This window comes from Dermacentor silvarum, chromosome 4 (genome assembly GCF_013339745.2).
Source record: "Dermacentor silvarum isolate Dsil-2018 chromosome 4, BIME_Dsil_1.4, whole genome shotgun sequence".
In the NCBI taxonomy this organism is placed as follows: Eukaryota; Metazoa; Arthropoda; class Arachnida; order Ixodida; family Ixodidae; genus Dermacentor; species Dermacentor silvarum.
Window position 1 is genome coordinate 30,388,881 of NC_051157.2, and position 22,106 is coordinate 30,410,986.

The 22,106-nt window shown below is 50.6% G+C and overlaps 1 protein-coding gene across 1 annotated transcript in view; it reads right to left on the reverse strand.

Moving 5' to 3' along the window:
• Positions 1-1,233: 1,233 nt before the first annotated feature.
• Positions 1,234-22,106, reverse strand: part of LOC119448475 (hornerin) — a 33,847-nt gene continuing 12,974 nt past the window's right edge. The window contains exon 2 of the mRNA XM_037711758.2: positions 1,234-4,647. Within this exon, the coding sequence (XP_037567686.2) occupies positions 2,629-4,647 (2,019 nt within the window). The 3' untranslated portion in view covers positions 1,234-2,628. The remainder of the gene's footprint in view (positions 4,648-22,106) is intronic.

The following is a 22,106-nucleotide window of genomic DNA, read 5'->3' on the forward strand; positions in this document are numbered from 1 at the left end:
AGGCTTCCGTTCATTAAACGTTTTCCAGGCGCTGCAGTCGAGTCGACTTTGCCGGGCTTCTCACTGAAAGAGCGATTGAAAAGAGTTGTGGATGCGGTGCCCTGGTCAACCGAGTTCTGGAGACGCCGCAGTCATAGGCGCGCATGTATTTATTCCAATTCTGTGCGTATGTTCACGATGGGCTGAAGGCAATCCAACAGAATGCATAGATGACGTTTGAATGGAAGGCACGTTTGTATGTGATATCCTTATAGTGCAGTTCGTCTCGTATCTGTGCTGCGGGCAGAGTAGGGCTTCTGTTTTGGATCAGGGAGCGACCAACGTTTGGTTATTGTAGGATAGAAACGCCGACTTTCAGACTGCGTGGGCAGTTTGCATATAGGCAGTGTTTTCAAGCATTACCCATGCACAGACACAAGAAAACAAAGCGAAACGCACATTGCACATTACTGAATTTTCACGCTTTGACAATGACTTCAGCACCACGTTCCTTTAGGGGAAGAAAATGGCTTAACTACACTTATCAAAAACTACAGGAGCTCGCGGTGGCTTATATGCGCAACTTCAAAACAAAACTGTGTCTGAGAAGAATAATCATAATACGCAACACATAGAACACAAAAGGTAAACAAGAATTAACGTAGAATAGTCGCGACACGGTTTGGAATCTTATATGCTTGGCCAGAACATGTATGGCTGTCTTGTCATGGGATTCACGATAATGTGTATCTTTAACAAATAGGTACAGCGCAGACAGCGTCTCCGGACACTAGAGCGGAATACTTCTCATGTTGGCGCTTGAAATCCGTTTGACTTTTGCTTATGGCAAAAGTAGTTCCTGTCAATACCTGTATAAACGAAAAGCGCAGGGTACGTTTTAAGCAGGAGAAATCTACAATGTTACAACTACAGTGAAGATTGTGGCACCCCGGACCACTACATTTGAACGGGCCGGAGCTTGAATAAAACAGCCTCAGCGTGCGCCTTCTTCGCATGTTGCCAACAGTCCGGAACACACTTGTTTTGATCGCTGAAATCGAAGAACAGAAGCGTCCATCCACCCGTAAGAAGTCCCTCTGTGCAAAAGTGCTTGGTGAGCGACTTCGCTCGATCCTTGGATGCACTCGGAACGTGCGGACGCGCGTCCGCGCTTTTTACTTGCTTCAGCCGGGCATTCGTGCGTAATAACGACACACTCACTCTTCGTTAGATGGGTTTCTTGTTTATTTTTTTCTTTTCGGCATAAATAAAAAATGGCGACAAAAGTAAACGGTCATTCAAAAGTAGAGGTAATGCATGTATACTGTAGGCGCCCATCTGCTTCTCTTCTTCTGCTCGCCCCACTGACACGGATTCAAACAGGAAATACAAGTTGCTTACATACACGTATATGTAAAAAAAAAATCAACTACAGGTAGAAATTAGGTGGTGAACGGAGGCAGGAAACGATCAGTATGTCATAAATAGGGCGCTATAAGCACACGAAAAAATAATAATAAAAAGGTAAGAAGAACACACACGCGACATGGTGACCTCAAGCGGGGCGCTGATATCATGTAATTGGTATGTGCCTCTCTCGCTCTCTCATTAGGATATGATGAAGATGAATTTCTTTTTGTTTCTCTTCTGTGCGACAAAATAAAAGAGGAAGGAGATGACTGAGAGGGTACGTGAAGACGTCACAGAAAAAGCGTTAAGTAAGAAGTGTACAGCAAAGACACATAGCGTTAGGTCTGAAATAAGCTCCTTGGGAGCGTTCTCGGTATGTACATTTTTTTTTTCTACTTCTTCCGCTTCATCGCTCACATCACTACCGCCTCGTAAGGCCAAACTCTGAAGGCTGACCGGCTCGTCTACCCGTTCCCATGCGCTCCTTGTAAATTGCATTTCCGCCCACTAGGTTGAGAGGCACAAAGCGACAAGCCTGGGCAGCTGCAACGCTGCCTTGCTCCATGTACGTCTGATGCAAGGTATGACTCGAGTACACCACCACAGACAGGCCAGCTGCTGGTGTGCTGTGAAATTTAGCGCTGGGGGTTTGTCCAGGCGAGTGAGGTATATAGGACGGCAGGATTTAATGCAGGGAAATCGTGCTGGGAATCTTCTCATGCTTGCTTCCTTGGAATTGTATATCTGCGGTGGGACCACTTCGTTTCCAGATGAGTAGCATGAGAAAGAGCTCCTGCATTCGTTTATGCTGCTCGCGAAGAATAACCGAAGCAAGCAATATATTCCACCTGCATATGACGACAGCGTAAATATATGGAGTAAATAACATGATTGTGCTTCTAATTAAAGAGTAGCCGGCGCTGCCGGCAAGTATTATCAAACATTAAGAAATACACGATCGTCATTATCTCGATAAGGTTACCAACGGACACAAGCGGCATCGTAAAGTTGAAAGTGAACTATAATGAAGAAATCGCGCAACTATCTTGCAAACATCGTTTTCTATACGTTTTTTTTTTTTTTTGCTTGTTTTGTCAGTACTCCGTTCGTGACCGTTGCAGCTGCTTCTGTTCAAAGCTTCGGCATGGAAGCATTTGCGCCAGGTATGGTACTTTTCCGAAGCTCATTACTATCGTATCTATGTGCCTCTCAACCTAACGGTGCCATTATAGACCTGGCCTAGACTGTACTCGATTTGCTGGGTGTGCTGCTCGTGGTTCTCGTTGATGTAGTGTAGGGGTCGCTGCTGCTTGCGCTGTCTCCGCTGACCCGAAGCGTCTGGCCCACGGTCCTTTGGTCGTACGACGACTTGGACGACGTCTTACTGCCGCTGCTTCCACTGTCGCTGCCGCTGTCTGTGTAGCCTAAGGAGGCGTCGCTGTACTTGTTGTACGCTGAGGACGACGTCTTGGCCCTAAAATACGGAGCTGCGGCACTCTTGTCACCGTAGCTCGTCGAGCCCGACGAAGAGCTGTAAGACGTCGGGTAGGAGCTGTCCGTGCTCGCAGACGAGGTCTTTGTAGACCCGTACTTGGCGTTCCCGGCTGCGTACGCCTTCAGAGCCTGTGCTACGGCCGCAGCTGCTTGCGAATTTTTGTACGACGTGGATGTGCTCGCATAGTTAGTCGCTGGTCGTTTCGGCGAGTAAGCCGACTGCGAAGAGGTGCTGTAAGCGGACGAAGGATACCGCTGACCGTAGGAGCCGTAGTTCGATTGAGAGTTATCGTACGCAACGGATGAGCTCGGTAGTGAGGACGACGAGCTGCTACCGTAGCCGCTTGAGTAAGCACTTCCCGTTGTGCTGTACTTGGAGGGTGATCCGCTAGAGTACGCCGACGAGTACCCGGAAGACGGCTGGCTCGAAGTGTACGACCTGGTTGGCACCGTATAGCGGCCCGCCGAACTGCCGTAGCTTGACGGACTGTAGGAGCCGCTAGAGGAAGTGTATGACGACGGCTGTGAACTACCGTAGCTTCCGGATGAGGACGTAGGATAGTTGCCACTCCCTACAAGGCTGTAGGCTGGCCCGTATTTGCTCGAGCCTGATCCGTGATTTGTGATGCTCGTTTCGTAGCCGCTCGTGAGTCCACTGATAAATGCCGAGGGAGAAGAGCCGACGTATCCACCACCTGATGACAGCGTGTATGTCTGAGGGGAACCACTGTAGCCAGAGCTAGTTTGAGGTGCGTAGAAAGACAAAGTGGGATCTGACGAAGGCGCCGATGAGTAGCGAGTTCCCGAGGAGCTGCTCTGACCGTACCCTGCCGAGGTCGGCTGTGCTTGTTGGAAGGCGGCAGCGAACGCGCTGTACTGCTGGTCTGCCGACGACGACTGCGCCTTCTGCGCGCTAGATCCCTGCGACTGCGTGTAAATTTCGGCGGAAGGCGTGTAGCTCTGCGAGGAGTCTGATCCGGATCCGTCTCCTTGCTGGCCTCTCGTCGCCCCAACCGGAATGGCCACGGGGCCGTCGCCGAAGTTGGTCAAGCTCACGGGCACTCCGAGCTGCGCCGTCATGATTCCGTTGTAGACGCTCGAGCCTTCCGTCTTGTAGCCGTAAGCATTGTTCGATGACGGTGAGATTTGCACGACCGAGTTCACCTGCTGTTGGAAGCTGTCCTGGTCTCCGGCCGAGGAGCCAAATGACTCGCTGGCCTGGGGCTGGAAAAGCGATGACAGCCCAGGGAAGCTTCCGGGTGATCGGTCCGAGTCGATTTGGCTCTCGGCGAATTCGGTCGCTTGCGCAATGTGCGTCGGTCCGTGCTGTAGCATGGTTTCGGGAGCGAAGGTGAACCGCGGCCCTCCGTGCATCGGGAGCGTCTGGAACGTTGCGTGCGCCGCGGCCGCCTGGAGAGGCGGCACCGGGATCTGGTGCGCGAATATGGGCTGCGGCTGGTGCTGCTGCTGTTGCTGCTGGGACGGCCTTCCGAAGGAGAAGAAGCTCGGCCTCGGTGAGCTGGCCGAGCCCCGGAGTCCCGACAGGAAGGACGGGGCCCGTAGCCTGAAGAAGCCCTTGCCGGGCGGACGGCTTCCGCCGCTGCTCCCGGAAGAAAAGAAAGGTTTCCGGAAGAATGATGGCTTGGGACTGGACTCGGCCGGCGCGTAGGGCATCACCGAAGGTGTCATGTATGGCGGCGCAAGACCATGTTGCAGGTAGAAGTTCTGGGCGGTCGCCATGCCGCAAAGGAGCGTACATATCACCTGCGAAGACAGGACAAGGAAAAGAGTGTTACAGCTTGTTCGCACATAACTTTCGAGTCTCGTCTTTACACTGAAGAGGCTACTGGGTTGTCGCAGGGGATCCGAATACGATATACGACGAACCTGATGTACGTTATGAAATGGTGGCCATTCACAGGAGAAGCCTGGCTTCAGGTCGAGCTGAACCAATCCATACAGGGAGAACAGCCGATCAAAAGTGTTCGCAGTTGCCTGTCCCTTGCTGTCTGTGCTGCCTTTGGGCTACCTGAAGCCACGGATTTATACCAATTACCACAATCAAAGGTTTGGCCCCAGATGTCGAAGCCCAGCTTTTACAGCCACTTCGTCAATTTTCCTTATCTCTCTCTTTTCGTTTCTGCATTTTATTTCTGCGGGACAGTTTGCAAATGAAATCTGAAAATCAGATATTGTAGTCACACTAAATAAAATCGGGCATCGATTATCCTCTTTAAAAAAAAGACAGAAGAAAAACTGCGCGAAATTTTCTTCCATTATTCGCTCAAATAATCACTTGTACTGATTTAAACTCATAACATCTAAACCATGCAATAAAACTGCGCATTTGTTTTTTCACTCTACAATGGCTCTCGTCGTCAAGACCTTGCGTTAATTTCTGAAATAAGCCCTGGGAAGAAAACGGTGCCTACGAACCTAAGACCTTTTTTTTATGCTTCCTGCTTTGCATTCCTCTGCATGGTGCTACAGGAGTAAACTACTTTCAATATTGTTACGCAACAAAGAGCCGGCTATTAGGTCTTGAAAAGCGATCACCAGACAAGTGTAGGCACAATTTCAAGAGGGAATACCGTTCGAGTTGCTTGGTTCCCGGGACTTCAGTCAAATAAACTATTTCTTCAGTCAAATAAATAATCGCAATTAAAGCATCAGTTAATCAATCGGGAAGCTACCCGACCTGTTAGCTCCTCACTACAAACAACAAGCCATCTTTCGTATTCGAGTGAGTGCTAACGTGATATGTTACGCTCATGATGATTGCAGCTTTCCTTTAGTCGTTGGTAGTAAGAGCAAAATATTAAGTTAAAAGTGTTAGTTATTCGAAAACAGCTCATTCTTTCCGCATGTGATTGGTTAGCGTTTGGCGACCGATACCTTGGAGCTCTTGCTGAGACAGCTGGCTGGCGTAGCAATAATAAAAACAGCGCGTATGTAAGTAAAAGTGACTTTCCTCGATTATTATCTCTCGCAATCAAACTTGTGGCATCAGATGGGAAGATTTCCAAGCGTGTTGCGCGCTCAGAGAGAGAAATTCACGTTTAACGACATTTTCGAATACTTGCGCGACGGTTGAGTCACCTGTGTCGTGTAGAGCATGCGTATTGGCCGCAGTTTTATGCACTTCATTGTTTTCCTCGAAATATTGCTTTTTTCGTTGCTGCGAATTGATCCGCACACGAAGCATCGTGTGCTCTTTCGTAACTCCGGCACTCACAATCAAAACAAGGACACCACGTATTGCGTCGATGGGCGAGAAAATAAAGATCCCTAGAGGCCTTATCCAGATTTGCCAACAGATGGCGTAATAACTGCACAACACAAATGATGAGGCACATACGCACACAAAGCCTTGTGTTTATGTGTTTATTGCATTATCTGTCGGCAGCTATTCTATATACCGACATGTATAACCTTGAACATCAGCGTATCTACATGCTGGCGCAAAATTAAGCAAAGCGAAACACGCACCGCTTAAGAACGACAGCTTGTTTTCGGGACGCGTTACTCAGAGGAGCGCGCATATACGCAGCCCCTCGCATATGAATGTCCAGGGCGCTTGCGCGCTGCTTATCGATGGATGAGTCGTGCATTAGGAGGCACGTATGCTTCTGCTGGACTTCTATGAGGAGTCCGTAATTAATCTCGACCGTCTTTAGAAGAAAGCACAGCGCACCATCGAGCGTTTTGACATTAACCTCATTGAGTACCGCGGAGCCTTTTTCGCGGTCTTTCCGCGTACCCACATGTCGGCGCGCGCTTGTTTGCTAAGCGGCAGCCCCAATCTTCACTGGCGGAATGAATGGAGCGAAATGAATCGCATGTGCCACATTTACGACTTTCTCGCGAGCCCGTATAACCCCTGAGGATCGCCCCTCACTGGCCGGGAGACGAGTGCAAGGTTGCTCATTATCAGTGAAAGCGATGCCGAAAGAATGTGGTAACACGTGTGGGTGGATCATAAAACTCAAGGATGCGGGAGTCACGTCTGCACGATGCTGAGCGGTAATATATAGGCAGATGCCATGTCGCTGTCTCTGAAAGGATGCTGGAAACGCTCAGCGCGTCCGAGCCTCATTCTTCAAAACTCTGTTCACCTTTACTTTGCGGGAACTAGTTGAATGCGAAGAAAACAAAGGCCAACTTCCCTTTATTTGAATTTTGCACCCGTGCACGATAAGCACCGATGAAGCCTTGGCAATGTCCCAGATATCACCGTAGGTTTCCGTATTTGGGCTTTTGCTATACAGGACAAATGCCCAAATGTTGAACAGCTTACCCTTTACGCTCCTTTAGAATGCAGTGTAATCTTTCTTTATTGACAAGTAAAACTATAGCCTCCGCCAGGCAAAGTCAAAACCCTTGGCGACACGGGGAGTTTGTGCGCAAATCGTAAGGTGGCGCCACCGCCCATCCAAGGTATTCGCATCCTATCTGGCTTACCAAGTCGAAGGTCACGGTGTCACTGAGCTATTCGATCTCTCGGAAGCATATGAATTCTAGTGCTCCTTAGCGTAATCATTTATCAGATTGATGACGTAGCATGAAGTGTTTGAAGTCCTCGACAGTTACACCGCCATCAGGATGTTGGATTCGATTGATTGATTGATTGATTGATTGATTGATTGATTGATTGATTGATTGATTGATTGATTGATTGATTGTAGTGGCAAATGTTGGTACCAAATATGTAACCGGCTTCCTAACAACTATAAGCTCTTGCATAACCAAAAGGCTGATGTGAGATGAAGTGAAATCTTACAGCCGTAAAGCCGTTCGCCACCGCCCTCCTGGCAGTCATCTTTAATAATAAATAAGGGCACAAAATAGAAACATAGCACTTTCTCCAGAATCTCGTACAGGTACCGAAGGTGTATCCTCTAGCATACACAGATGATCAGTTTTCACATGAAAAGGATCAAAGAAACATCCTCAAAGGATTTCGTTGCGCAGGTGAATTATTCGACGGCCCAACCAGTTTTGTATACATGTATATATAATGCCGGTCTTCGGGTAAGTTGATTGTGACTCTCAAAACACGTCGGTTTATCGGGGACAACTTATTAGAAGGCGCTCTGTGCTTTCCCATGAGTGACCACATTCGCAATAAGGGAAGAATGCACGACGTTATACACTAAAGAAGGCTGCTTGACGGACGGTCTGATCCGCTTATTGTGGATTGCTTTCAAGTCGAGATCAAGGAATAAACCCGGTGATCAATCGAGCTCTGATGCCGCATCGGGTTTCTTTCGCGCGTTGACGTATGCGCTGGGCCCTTTGTCTGGCCGCGCGCAACACAAAGGCCCGGTTGGCCTCTCTTCGGGTGGCGACGGTGTCTTCACGCCCCTTCAGCGGCAGCAATGCGCACGATGAATACCAATGCGAGCGGCGTTTCTCAAAAGTGGAGCAGCACTATTCACGGATATGCCTGCCTGCCTGGTTGCTTACGGTTCATACGACGGAGGTCCCAGTCGTGAGAGAAAAGTTGAAGAGGGGGTGAAGCCGTCACTTGGGGGTCGCAAGTGAGGTGGAGGCGATCTGTCAGGAAGGCAGCTTTTGGCCCTTGGAGCGGCAGGGGTCGTATACGACGCTGACACGCATTCTTCGACAGCATCACCGCAGAATTCGAGTCGTGGTGACGCGGCGTCACCACGACTCGAATTGGCGTCACCACGACTATCGTGTGTGCGCCAGAACACGACACCCCTCGCCCTCCTTCACGCTCACGCAAGCGCTACGCGCGCGCCGCTCCGGGGAAGCAGCAAAAGAAAGGAAAGCTACACAACGGCGCGGGCAGTGGAACGTGGTGGAACGCGCGGGCCTTCACTGTGCATGGTATTGCGCACGAACACGCTGGCTGCGCCCGCGGCGTCGTCGTCGTCGACTTCTTGCGCGCGCGGATCGCGCCGCGCAACGCTAAGGGCGCAGCGGAACGTCAGCGGCGCGCGACACGCAGTCTGGTAGTAGGGCAACGATCCCAGACCTGAATTACGGATCCTCCGCTGGCGCCCCGGAGCAACGGGGCACTAGCAGCGGAGGGATTACGTATCTGGGGCCCCGCGTGGCAGGCGCGCCAACGAGCCAACGCAGCTAGCTTAGCTCCAGGGAAGGGAAGCTGCCGCCGCCGCCGCCGCCGATCGCGCCTCTTTTTCAAGATCAAGGCCCCTCGGGCGAGGCAAGTCGCCGGCGCCGCGGACCTGCGCGCGCCCGGGCGAGCTCTATCCCTGTGTTTACCCCATATCCGAAGGCATCCCACGTCGCTGACCCACATTCCGTGGCCGCCGCTTGCGAAGGCGGCGCGGCCGAACCCCGCGGCTGCGTTCTCGCCGTCTTCTCGGCGACCTGTGGCGCTATGCGCCCGCGAGAGCGTCGCGTGTTGCTTTCGTGTGGCTACCACCCCGATTGCAGGAAGGTCGGCTTCAATCTTTTACGGGACGCTTCACAAAGTTGCTGAAAATGAAGGGAGCACCAGCGTGACCGAAGAGCCACGGCTCCTCGTAGTTTTCGTTACTCGTGCTCTCTCTCTTCTGCAGCCTTCTTCGTGTGTTCCTTCTGTCTTTCGAATTCCAAGAGGTTACAGAGAGAGAGCGACCCCGTCCCTGTCATCGCTCTTGAACTCCGAGCACGTCTGGAGAACACTGAGTGAACGTCTACGAGACACACGCTTGAGCCTCTTGTAATCCCGAGAGGCTCCTTCACCGCAACCAGCACAGTCGAGGGATCCTTCTCTACTTTGGCCCTTGGCCCGTGCCTCGGCATTCGGATCACGCTCGCAGCAGTTTGAATACACATAGCTGGAGTAAAAAAGGCACACCTTTGGGTTCGTGGTTTAGTACCTCCCGAGATTTTTTCTGGGAGGAAAAGAATAATACCGACGAGACCTGCCTCGCGATTTGCACGAATAAGCGTACTTTTACACTGGGGTGTCCTGGTGAAGTGAGAAAACGCGGCAGGTTTACAACTTGCAAGAAAAGAAACAACAGATAGAACCCAGCGTTAGAGGCGGAAAGGCTTAGTAGGTTGTATTTAAAGCAGCAGCGCAGAAACAGCAACGGATACAAGAGCGTAATTAAAACAGCACTCAGGACGTCTGTTTTACGCTCATGTGTTCGTTTTCCTTCACTATACCAAGATGTCGAACCAGTTCACCCACCAACTTGTGCTCGGCTTAGTGCAGATAACGTTTGAAAGCGGCTCCCAAGGAAACATTTGATTCGCGAGGAATGCTTTTAAAATGGCTACTGCATTGAATTAATAAGAAAATTTTATTGGCTTAACGTTCACTATACAGATGGAAGGATAGCCCTCACAATTTTATTCGGCCAGGTCCAAGCTTACGTCAAAAACAATGAAACTTCGCTAATACCATCCGTGGGTCCTAAGTTCCCCAATGTGCTTCTTCACATTCGTGCTGCCTCTGCAAAAGGTCCTAAGTATACTGCCTTCCTGGCTCTTGCGTCATTTTCTTCCTTTATTCTTCTTGTGGTCACGTGAAAGTAGTATCGACGATGATCAAGGGTACACAGAAATCACAGCACGTGTGGCCGTGGTCAACACAGTTCGATGCAGTGGGACTTCACTGCCATGCACGGATTCTCTCGTGTTCTCTCTTCACGAAGGACGCACCGTGCAGCCCATCAGTATCTCCATTAGTCGGACGCGCAGTGGATTGCCTAATGTGGTGTTATGAATGGACTGCGGTAAATACATTGATGTAGAAAATACCGCGTATACTCTGTCTCATCTACTCTACAGAAAAACAAAGAAATTTGAATGAGTAATTTAAAGGAAACAGAAAGAATGATGAGGCTGCCGGGCTGCCGGAATGCAGAGCTTCCTCAATGTGTAACTGGTGCCAACGCTCGTACGCAAATGCAGGACACATTTTGCAGTCTTTAACCTTTAGTGGTATACTCATTGCTGATTATAATGACGGTGCCTTCTTGTCCAAAGAACATACGTGAACAGTGTGAGGAGCCGCCCCATACTGAGGGCATTTCGCCAGCTAGCGTTGTTTCAGGTGTACGTGAATCTCAGCACACCGGACGAATTCAGCCCTTCGTCGAAACACGGCGGTTTGAATATCGGCGTGTGAAGTACGCTTTTTGTCGTCAATAAAGGGTCAAAAATGAATGAAGTCTTCTGATAAGTTAGTATTACCAATATTCCGTTGTTCGAACACTTTGTTGTGTGTGTGTGTGTGTGTGTGTGTGTGTGTGTGTGTGTGTGTGTGTGTGCGTGTGCGTGTGCGTGTGCGTGTGTGTGTGTGTGTGTGTGTGTGTGTGTGTGTGTGTGTGTGTGTGTGTGTTTGGGGGGGGGGGGGGGGCAGCAGCGCCTTGCGGTTATATTGCAGTCGCCGCTAACATTTTTCTGTTTTTCTGTACCCAGAAGAAAGCAAGCTCTAACTTACTCGATCTGAAATTGATCACAAGCTTTGTGATCAATTGTCACTAAAAGCCATGGCGTAAAGTTGAAATGACTACTCGGTGCCTCACATGGTTATCGGCATTGCGTCATGCATACAAATAAATAAAGAGAAAAAAGCTACAACGTAATGCGATTGCGCACATCAATGAGCACTTTTTTATGGCCGGAAGTATTATCATAACCCGCCGTCTCTTGCATTGCTCATTGTAGGAGGAAACCACGGTTCTGCCGGTATCCCAATACATTTCTTCGGCGATGGAGCTGAAATGCGCGAAGCTGCACACTGACAACAGCCGCTGATTAGTCGGCGGTGGTCTTTGATTGCAACAGCCGCGAGATGCATGTTTCGAAAACCCGCGACATGTGATATTACGGAAGGCGGGTACCTCCACGTGGCTGGAACACCGCCAGTAATGGATGACGGTGCTCGTACTCAAAGCTGTCGCAAGGCATGCAGAGCGTGTACGGACGCGCTGCTCTCTTCTTCCTGCCTCGCGGCTATAGGTAGTGCAGCATGGTCCATAACGACCCCCCCCCCCCCCCACTTCCTTATTTTATTGCCGCATTGTGGGAGAAGGAACCTGCGTGAAATGTTGCAAATAAAACAACGAAAGATTACGCGATTCCTTATAAGATAAAGAAAGAGACTGAAGACTAAGGCTAGACTGCTAAGTGCGGCTAGAGTGGTGGGTTGCATATTTATAGCCAGAAACACGTAAGTCTTGCTCCGCGATCGGACGCGTAAAAAATAAAGGCGGGAGTGCGACGCTACATGAAAACTCCGCCAGCAGCTATCCACTATGTCACTAATTTTGGCTGTGCCTTGGTGAGGGTCGTTAATAACATATTATGACCAGAAATGATTACGGTGCACTGATAAATTGAAAAAAAAAGATATTCGATGTCGGGGCATTTGTTTCCCTTTTGCCTGTAGGCACGAAGACCTCTCACACAAATGAAACTACCCTGAAATTCCTGTCGTCATCATTAGTGTCGTAAGATCTGCGCGATTACGCACTCTAAAAAAAAAACGGAAATTTTGACCTGTATTTCTTTCGCTTATAGCCGCTTTGGCGCTTATGAAATCCGGACGGGTGTTTTGAAAGCGTTAAATCTGCGAGTGTGAAGTAATTTAACGTTCATCTTTATTGTCCCTTTAAATCCATACGTCGAAGAACGTTTTAACGTGTGATTAAGTTGGTATATAAACAGCGCCGCAGATCTCAGCCACTTTGCCACAAAACACACGGAGTGTTACAAGTCAGTGGCCTCACTAGTTTCGCAGGTTTCGCAGCGTTTCCCACTAAGCACGAGATTGGCTATGAGCGCGTGATCACCAGATTGTCCTCAATTTTTCGAAGGCTAGCTTTGCCACAATACTAGCTGCGTTACAGCCGCGTGGAGAAGCCTTCTTATGGCGTCCGTCTCGTATTGCCGAACGGCTGAAAATTTGAAAACATGGTACGTCGCGACACCTTTGAACAAACAGTTGTATTATATGGCACCAAACATTGTCGGCACATTGAAAAGCGCTTGATGCTTTCTGGAAACGACCGCCTTGTGCGAGCGCCTTCACTGCGTAGTGCTGTCCGCGCACGTGCCCACTATCACCGAATTCCTCTCGCTCTCCGTTCTTTATATTCTTCTTTTCCCTTCCCCCAGTGCAGGGTAGCCAACCAGACACTGTCCTGGTTAACATCCCTGCCTTCTCAATTTCTTCTCTCTCTCTCTGAAAAGCATTGGCCAATATACGGTAACTCCATTTAGTTCTTCCCAAGTGGAAAGAGCATCCCACAATTGGTGAGTTCACTAGCCTAGCAGGGCTGGCTAGTACTATAGTGTCCTCTCGAAGACATGGTGTCATTTTCGGTTGAACCAGCGATGCCGCTCTACTTTTTTCATTTTTTCTAAGGCAGCAACGACGGCCTTTCATCTACTTACAGGAAAGTGGCTTTGACAAAGCACTCCAATTCTCCGTAGTAGCAAGTTAAGCGTATTGTTTAGTGGACATCTCAGCATCCATTATTTAATTATCTCTGTCTTTCTCTCTCTATGGTGTAGCTTCATGCCCTGTACCATACTCGTATTTAGGACACGTTCCAAAACGTAATGATCGACAACAGCCTACACCTGGCAGAGCACACACGACGATCAATCAATCTATCTATCAGTCAATAAATCAATCAATCAATCGCTTTCGAAAGTACCAGGCATCTCGGGAGTGAAGGTGCGCGGCTCGGCTCTCGCGGTTGTCGCCGCGGAGGAAGGCGTTTGCGCAGCTGGACTCGTTCGTCGGCGAGAAGGCGACGGCGCGGCAGTGCAGCAAGTAACGGCTGCGCCTCTTTCTGCTGCTGCCCTCGGAAAAATGGAACGACGCTGGGGCGACCAGTTGGCGCTTCTGGCCACGGCACGAGATTCCCGCCGTTCCAGTTTCTCGATCTCGCCTCGGGAGCTGCAGCTAACGCCGGCGGCGTATTACATCGCCCGCGACCCCTCCTCCCTCCGTTCGCCTTCTCTGTACGACTCGGTACGAGGAAAGGAACCCTCGAGCGCACGCGCAATAGGAAAACGTGCAGGCCATGCGTGGAGACGCTGGCCTGCCGCTCATCTTTGGTGCGCTCGCTGAGCGAAGGCGACGAGCAGGGAGCTAACAAACGAATAAACGAACGAACAAATAAAGAAATAAGCAAACAATGCCTCTCGTAAGGGAGCAGCGATGCTTCATGCGACAGGCGATCGCTCTTCGGGCATGCAGGAACAACACCACCTAAGGATGCGTGGTGCGCAGCAGGCCCTTTTGAAGAAAAGTGCGAAGCTGGCTTTTCGGCAATGGCGCAATAGCCCTAAGTGTGCCGTTTGACACATCGCTGAAAAGAAGAATTAGTGTTCAGATGGCGTATCGTCCTTGGTTTTGTGCATTCCTTCACAATCACGTTAAGTGTATGAAAGCAAGAACGACACGTGAGTTGCTTATAGATCGCGGTTTAAACTATTTTCTGGGCTCCGTGTACTAGGGAAAAGCCAGATTGGCATTGTTTTTTACGGGTCTATTCCATCCGAGCAGCTCGCATTTAGCCGCTGAACCTCAGTGGCTGCAGCGTTTCGATGACGAGCATGAGGTCGAGGAATACAGTCCGGATCGCGATGGCAGCTTTTCTGATGTGACCTGAGCGCAAAGACGCGCGTTTTCTCGAAGTAGACACTTTTATAAATTTGCAAGTGCGCTTTCCTGCGTAGCTTATTTGCCCAACTTATCAGGGCACCGGTCGTGGCTCAAATGAAGACAAAGCGCTTGCTGCACATGCTTGGCCAATCCCCCATAGTAGGTATGCGCCACTCTTGGAGGCAGACAGACAGACAGACAAACAAACAAACAAACAAGCATGCTAAGGCTTGGCTGTTATGCGTATTTCATCTAGAGAGTCATGCCTACCCATTCCATTCCATTCCAGCAAACTGTGGTCGTTTTGTGCGGATTGCAAGAAGGACTGTCGCCATGAGCTTGGTAAACTGCCAGGCGGGAAAGCTAGCTTTACGGTTACGAGAAGGACCCGCTCAGTACGAAGAGCTTGCGGGGCACAGGTTCCACAAGGAAGCTCGATTTTTGTTCTGTGTGGGGATCTAGGCTCACTTGCTCGCTCTGGTAACGCAGTGCTTTGAGTTAATTATTCTATAACACTGAGCAGTTGCTCGCACCGACTGTTTAGCGTTGCGTTCATTTTTGCCAACTGTGTGATATGTGAAACGTCATCAATGCAACCCTTTGTTTGCTGCAAAAAGATGCCCGTGAAATCAATTTCACTTGTTATGAGCTGCATTTCCACTCCTACAATGACCCTTTATTGGGGTTAATAGTATAAATAAACAAACGAACAAACATCAAGTAGTACAATACTGTGTCGGTCATACACCCTGCTGCGAACAGGATGTATGACCCTGTTTCAGGCTCTGTGACCACGTCTCGCGAAAATTCTACTTGACAGAGCCTACTCTCCGCAAACGCCTGACTCCGAGACTATGTACGTTGAAGAAGTCCAGATGCTCAAAATTAATCAGCAGCCCTCCACCACGGCATCCGTCGAAGATCATGAGGCTGCTTTAAAACCTTTTGCTCTTCCCTAACTCGGAGCGCACCGAAATGACGACTAACTCAGAAAATTCCGCATCCTGCTTGGTTTATTTAGTAGAGTGACTTCACCGGGAAATAGAAAATTGATGATGCCAGTTTTGATGCCTATAACAAGATGAATTTTGCTACAAGAGCTATCCTTTTATTTCTGCGGAACCGGCATGGTGGGAGGGGGAGGGGTGTTCTTTGTAGCTTTGGGCTGCTTGAGGACGGATGGCAACTTTTGTTTCTACAGTGGAAGTACTCAGCTTACGGCAACAAAATTCACGTACTAGTGAAGGCTTCTGCCGAGAGAAACAGGGTTTTGCTACGTTCTATATGTACAAATTCATGCATATCAAGAATTCAGCTGATGCCAGCCTGCCTGTCACAGGACTGAATAATTCTCGTGGTGGAACTGGCCGGTCGTACTGCGCTTCAATGGGCTGAAAATTGCAGTGCCTATACACTGTCATCATATTACCCCCCCCCCCCCCCCCCCTCTATTTAATGTGTGCCTAGCGAAGAAGCGTTCTAGTAATTGTAGATCCCGGCCGCAGCTAATCGACAATTTGTAAGCATTGGACTGTTGTTAATCTCTTCCGCCTTCACAAGGAATTGCGGAAAATCGATAAACTTTCATCGCCGTTCCGTCAGTTATTGAATTTTAAGCCTCAAGGAATAAGCATAATGGGATATGCGAAAGATTTGTCAGGTGTCGATTCATTATTCTTCAGGAATCAAAAATTACGAGTACGAGCTAGCGCCGCACGTGTACCACCTGATGGATGCTGTGAAGAAACTGAATGCACTAGCTGCTGATGCAAATTAGGGCACGCACGAGTGCAGCCCGTAACAAGACTGTGACTGCTTTCACGCTGAAAACATCGTAGAATACAGCGATTGCGCTCATAGCTGCGCACTTGTAACTGAGAAAGTGATAAAACCCCAACCGCACCTCACAAAGTTCAATGCACTCAACGGCTCCACTCCGTGCACTGACGGCTGTAGTATAGTGACTAAGTTTCCACCACGACCCTTCGCGTATACTAACGCGCCCGCAGACGAAGCGAGAGCAGGTTCGCGGCGCAGTAAACGAGTCAAGTGCTTTAGAACGAGGAAGAGTGTTTTTAAGGCGCCTTTATACGGGGACATCTCAAACTGCGGAGTGCGACGCGACCATTCGTCGCCCGACCCGACAGAGAACCCTTGCGGTGTCTTCTTCCTTTAGTACAGAGCGGTAGAGGGGAGGGGGGCACATTACTAGTTCGGCCCGTGCAAACAAGCGGCGGTCCTCCTCTGATGCGACGGCGCGATGGCGCGCGCCGTCTTCTTCTTTTTCTTCTTCCAGCTTCGGTGTGGCGATGCCCCCTCGTCGACCACAACTACTCATCTCGGCCGGTATCTCTTTAAGAAGGTCACAAGGGTGGCTCGGCGGATTCCGCATGGAACTGGGCTGCACTCAAGCACACCATACGTAGCGACACACGCACTCTCGCACGCACACATAGTGCGTAGTCGTCGAGCCAACTCCGTTATCCGCGCAGTTGGCCATGTAGGCAAAGAGGAGGCGTATACGTGAAGCTGTCGGTGTTGGTTGTGGTTTTGCGTGTAGTCGGCGGCCCCTTTCGCTCCCTCCCTATAAAGGCCACTCTTGGAAGGTCGCTGCCCTTGGGTCCTCTACGCAGCGACACTGTTGCTGCACGTGGCGCGTCTACTTCGTTGTCGTCGTCGTCGTTGTTGCCGGTCGTGGGAAACACGGAAACAAAGATGCATTGTCCTGCCGTCTGCGACAAAATGCGGGCCGACCTTAGAGACGACAGGTCGAGGACTCGCGCTGACGTTGGCCCCAGCCAACATATATGTGCTTTCTTCCTCTTCCTCGGGCTCTCGCTTGGGAACGCAGGTCCGAGACCCACCTGGTCCCGCCACATTGCAGTACGCGTCGGTGACAGTAAAAAGTACAGAATAACAGCACACTGCGAAATAAACTTGACATACTTTGATGTACTTCGAGGCTGTTAACAAATGTAAGTGAGTAATCAATAAAAAGGATGAAGACGGAGAAACTTTGGTTGTTGTATACCGGTATAGAGCCTGTCATCGATATTCCATGGCATTAACATATGATTTCAACTTTCAAGACTGACTTGCTTGTAAACCCTTACTCAACACGCGGAGCCAAACACGCGGTTACATTAGGTATGTACGTAGCACAGACGACATATGTAAGAACGCCTAAAGCATAAAGCAGCTACAATTTCTTTGAGACAGGCGGTGTCCTTCCCGAGCAGATACGCAAGTGTTCCTTGAATACCATGGTCTCCTCGCTGAACTTTTCCCAGCGATTTCGCCTTCCGCGCCGCGTGAGATCAAGCCGGAACTGACAATCCGCATGCAGTTTATCACAAGAGGAAGAAATTGGTTCCTCGGTCTTCAAGAGCTCGTTTGTAGTTCGGCTCGCGGGGCCTCCAAGATTGGACGTAAATCAGTCAGCGACAGGGCCACCCTATCGAAAGTACAGCTTGCGTAGAAGAACACTTTATTCTGGACGGCTCACCATCACTGCGAACTGTGGCATAGTCGACCTAACTCAACAATCACGCGCATACTCGCGTATCCCATACGGGTTGTATGACCGAGTTCTTCTTAACGCGTGTTCGCTGCAGCCAGTGTAGACTTCTTCCTGACCACGTCAGGAATAGTAAGCGCTCAGATGCGCTGCTGACTCGTCAGCATCGCCAGCAGACACGACGCTTAATCTTCAGAGAAACACACACGTGACGGAGATTGCGCCATTCCTCCGACAAAGAGAGTCGTGGGCGCCTTACATCGCGCAGAAAGCTTAGTCACGGCTCGCGCTGTGCACGCTCCCGCAGTTTCATCCTTTTTTTTTTTTTTTATCTACTCAACCGACGCTCACGAGAGCAGTCAGTCGGCTTTTATGTATACGCGCCGCCTTCCAAAGGCGAGCTCCATTCACGAAGGATCGTTAAGCTGGTTTTAAAAGACACCGCGCCGCCACGAGACCGCAGTCAGTGAGTGAGCAGAGCGAGAAAGGTACCTACGGAGACGCCTCCTTTCAAAAAAAAAAAAAAAAAACGCGTCTCCAGGTATGAAAAATAGCAATAATAACGCATGAAAAAGATGAAGAAAAAGGTCTCTAGAGGATGGAATGAAGCTCGTGACCTTAGCGTCAACGACACTGGCACTGCCGCGAGCGCGTGCCGCGCCGTTGCTTTACGGCGAGCCATCCAGACCGAATCCATCAAGCCGGAGCGACTTTCAATCCAGCCGAGCCACCGTTTTTTCGCTTTCCCTCCTGGAGGAATCACACTGTTGACTTTTCTCCAACTCTCGTTGTTGTTTTTTTTTTTTCGACATTTATTTCTTTCTCTTTCGGCTCTTATACGCCAGCACGCACTCCTGCGCCGCGCAAGATGTCACGCTCGGACGCACGCCTTGTTTCTGGTCGGATGGTCCACAGAAGCTCGCGCTCGCACACACCAGCGCAGGTCGACGCCGTTTTACGGGACCGAGGAGAAGAAGGTCTTTGCGCCGCGGAGCCGAAGGGCAGTTTTCTTTCCCTTATTGTTCTTTTCTTTCCAGATGTGTAATGCGTTTACCTACGCGGCTCTAGGTGCTCCAGATATACCCCTTCCCTTGAACTTGACTTTCTTTATTTTACATAGCTCTTTCATTCTTATCCTCTCTCCCATCCTTTTCTGTCAGTCGGTGTGTGCATCTTCTCTCTCGGTATCTATCGAGCGGTGCGCCGGCAAGGCCTTGGAAGAGCGCCGCGAGGCGCAGTGCTTTCTTCTCTGTCTCCTCGCGTTTTTTTTTTTTTTCTGTATCTCTCTGTCTCCGCTCTGCATGCATCTACCCTCATGGCCATGGTCAGTGGGTGACGGCCATCAGACACGGACGATTTCCCGCTGCACGTACGCACGCAAGCAAGCAAGCAAGCGAGGGCGCGCTTTTGGTCCCGTAGGAGGAAGCCACGCGTCTACCAGCTGTGGCCGTTTGGTGCGACGCGGCTTAGTAGTAGCAGCACCGTGTTTCTCCCGCGGGGGCCGTCGACGACTTTCACGCAACGGAGAGCTTCGAGGTGCATCGCGCTGCGCGACTGTCCGCACTGTGGCGTAGGCCCGTGTATCCGCAATCTCCGCGCGGTCCTCCTCGCGCTCTGGTTTTGCCGTCTTCATCCCGAGCCCTTCTGGATGGAGAGCATTCGCCAAGCACTCCCAGCTTAAGTACGGTATAGCTTAGCGATATACTTGCGAATGAGAGCGTATAATCTACGTATGCTCCCGGTGCGAACCTACGGCGGCATCTTGGGCGGAAAAACACCAGAGGTGGCATCAAAGGAGCGAATGGTGAAGGCGAAGTGTTCACCCAGCTGGTCAGCTACGTCGGTTAGGCATAGAAGCAAGAATCAAAGCTTAGCGAAATTCCAGGGGCGCAGTCGGCAGGATGGAGGGTGGTGATTGTTTTCACGCCCGCAGCTCTAACACTTTCAGACTCGCAGTCTGAAAGACTGCGAGTCTGAAAGACTCACAGGACCGAATGCTCGAGGAACAAGAAAGAAACATTGAACGGACGATGATATACGTAACATTAAGAGACAGACAGAGGGTTGCATGTATTGGCAAGCAAGCGCGGGTAGTTCATATTCTACTTGAGAATGCAAACGAGTGTAGTTTGGCGGTTTATGTAGTGAGTAGTACAGATAACCCGTAGTCCATTATAGTAAATAAATTAATTACAACGTACTAATAGAAATGATTTCAAGTGAGGCGAAGGCATCGACGTTGTTGCGAGGCTACGGAATTTCCATTTGTATTTTCATATCTCTGCAGTTGTATATCTCTGACCATTCGATTTGAAATTGGCTTAAATCGGCTGGTGGTCATGATCGATCTCCTTCGCGAGACCTCTGCGTGCTTTCACATCTGGTGGTGGCGCGACTTCAGTGTCACTCCTTCAACGCAGCTTGATGAAACCACTATCCCTATATGCCTTGCCTTTTCTCTCTCTCTTTCTCATGTGCCCACATGCTGCCTACGAGCAGCCTGTGGTTGACAACTCCACATCATATTAGAAGTCCTGTCGATGTTCTATGGACCTATGGCGTTACGGTTCTCGTCAATTGCTATCGGCGGGGTGATTGTATTATCAGTAAATACTATGAGGTCTCCATCGCCGGCAAGAATGTATAGTCGCTAATTTTAGTTTTGTCCTGAATATATAAATAGTCAAAACAAGCACAACACGGAAGACGAAGACACAGAAAAGAAATAATGCGCATCCATTGGGACCGCATTCACAAGATGCATGCGAACATAATCTGCTCGCGAATTCACGGTATTTTTCGTGTCTTTTTGCTGGACGTTTTCATTCACCGGCGTACAGGTGGCGATAACAACGAAGAAACAAAAAGCGAGAAAGATGGCGCGCATTTCACTTGTTTCGCTGTAGCATCAAATCCCAGGGACGACGTACGCAGTAGCATTACTAGGCCGTAAGCGAACGCGTTCAACCTCTGCATTCATCGTCGGGCTATCGGCGCACATACCGACTTCCAAGGCCACGGTGCGCGGTACACGACCCGGCCCGACTCACTGACCGTGAACGCACCAAAAAGCAGCCGTTCCAAATCTCTGTCGCAACTTGCCCGAGCGCGTTCACCCGACACGACCTCTCATCGATGTCGCAAGAAGTAAGCGCTTTCGTGTCACCGCGGCTTCTATAACAGGGCCGGCGGCCAGCACATGGGAGATGGCCCGTTCCTTCTGAAACAGTTTGCTCCCAGCCGCGTCCTTCTCTCCTCGCGCCAGATAGCGCGGCGCGGCAGTGCACCACTATAGTAGTAGGTTCCGCGAGCGGCTTGTCGAACGCCGAAATCTCCGCTCGGCCAACGAACGATTGACTCGTTTTCTGTTGCGCAAAGGGGGGCGCCCCGACGCAAGTGCTGCTATAAGGGCCCACGCACGCCGTCGGTGTTACGCTCAACACACAACACGGACCGTTGGGTCTTTCCTCGTGCGTGCCCTCGTCTGACAGCCGCGGAGGGAAGAAGCACGCGACAACGGGCGGCGCGCCGCTGATTTTCCGGCACGTGAGCTCTCGGCTCGTCGAAGGCACACGCACCACGCGCGCGCCTACGGGCGGCGATGGCCGAGTCGCGATGTGCCACGCACGCTTATAGCAGCAGCGGCAGCAGCGAACGCGAAGGCCCACAGACCAGTGTCCCCCCCGGCCTCGGCTCGATTAATATTCTATACAGGCGCGGCGAGGAGGGCGCAGAGGAGGGTGCATGTGTGTGTGTGTGTGTGTGTGTGTGTGTGTGTGTGTGTGTGTGTGTGTGGTATATACACGACGCTATAGCTTCCGCAAACGAACGGCGAGTGGCCCGTGCCTGCGCTGGCGGAGAGTCGAGACGGCGGCGAGCGTTCTCGGCCCGCTCTTGACACTGAACCGCGCGCCCGACTTCCGCCACGACCGAGAAGGTCAGCCGGAAAGCAAGTTGGTTGTAGGCTTATAGCCGGTGCTTCCCCAGCCACGTCTCGCTGTAGGCGATTGAGGGCCGCGTGGTCACCTGCGACGCCGATTCGCACGTAGGCGCACACGCGCTTCGTATATACGAAGCATGCAGGACCAGCGGCCAACC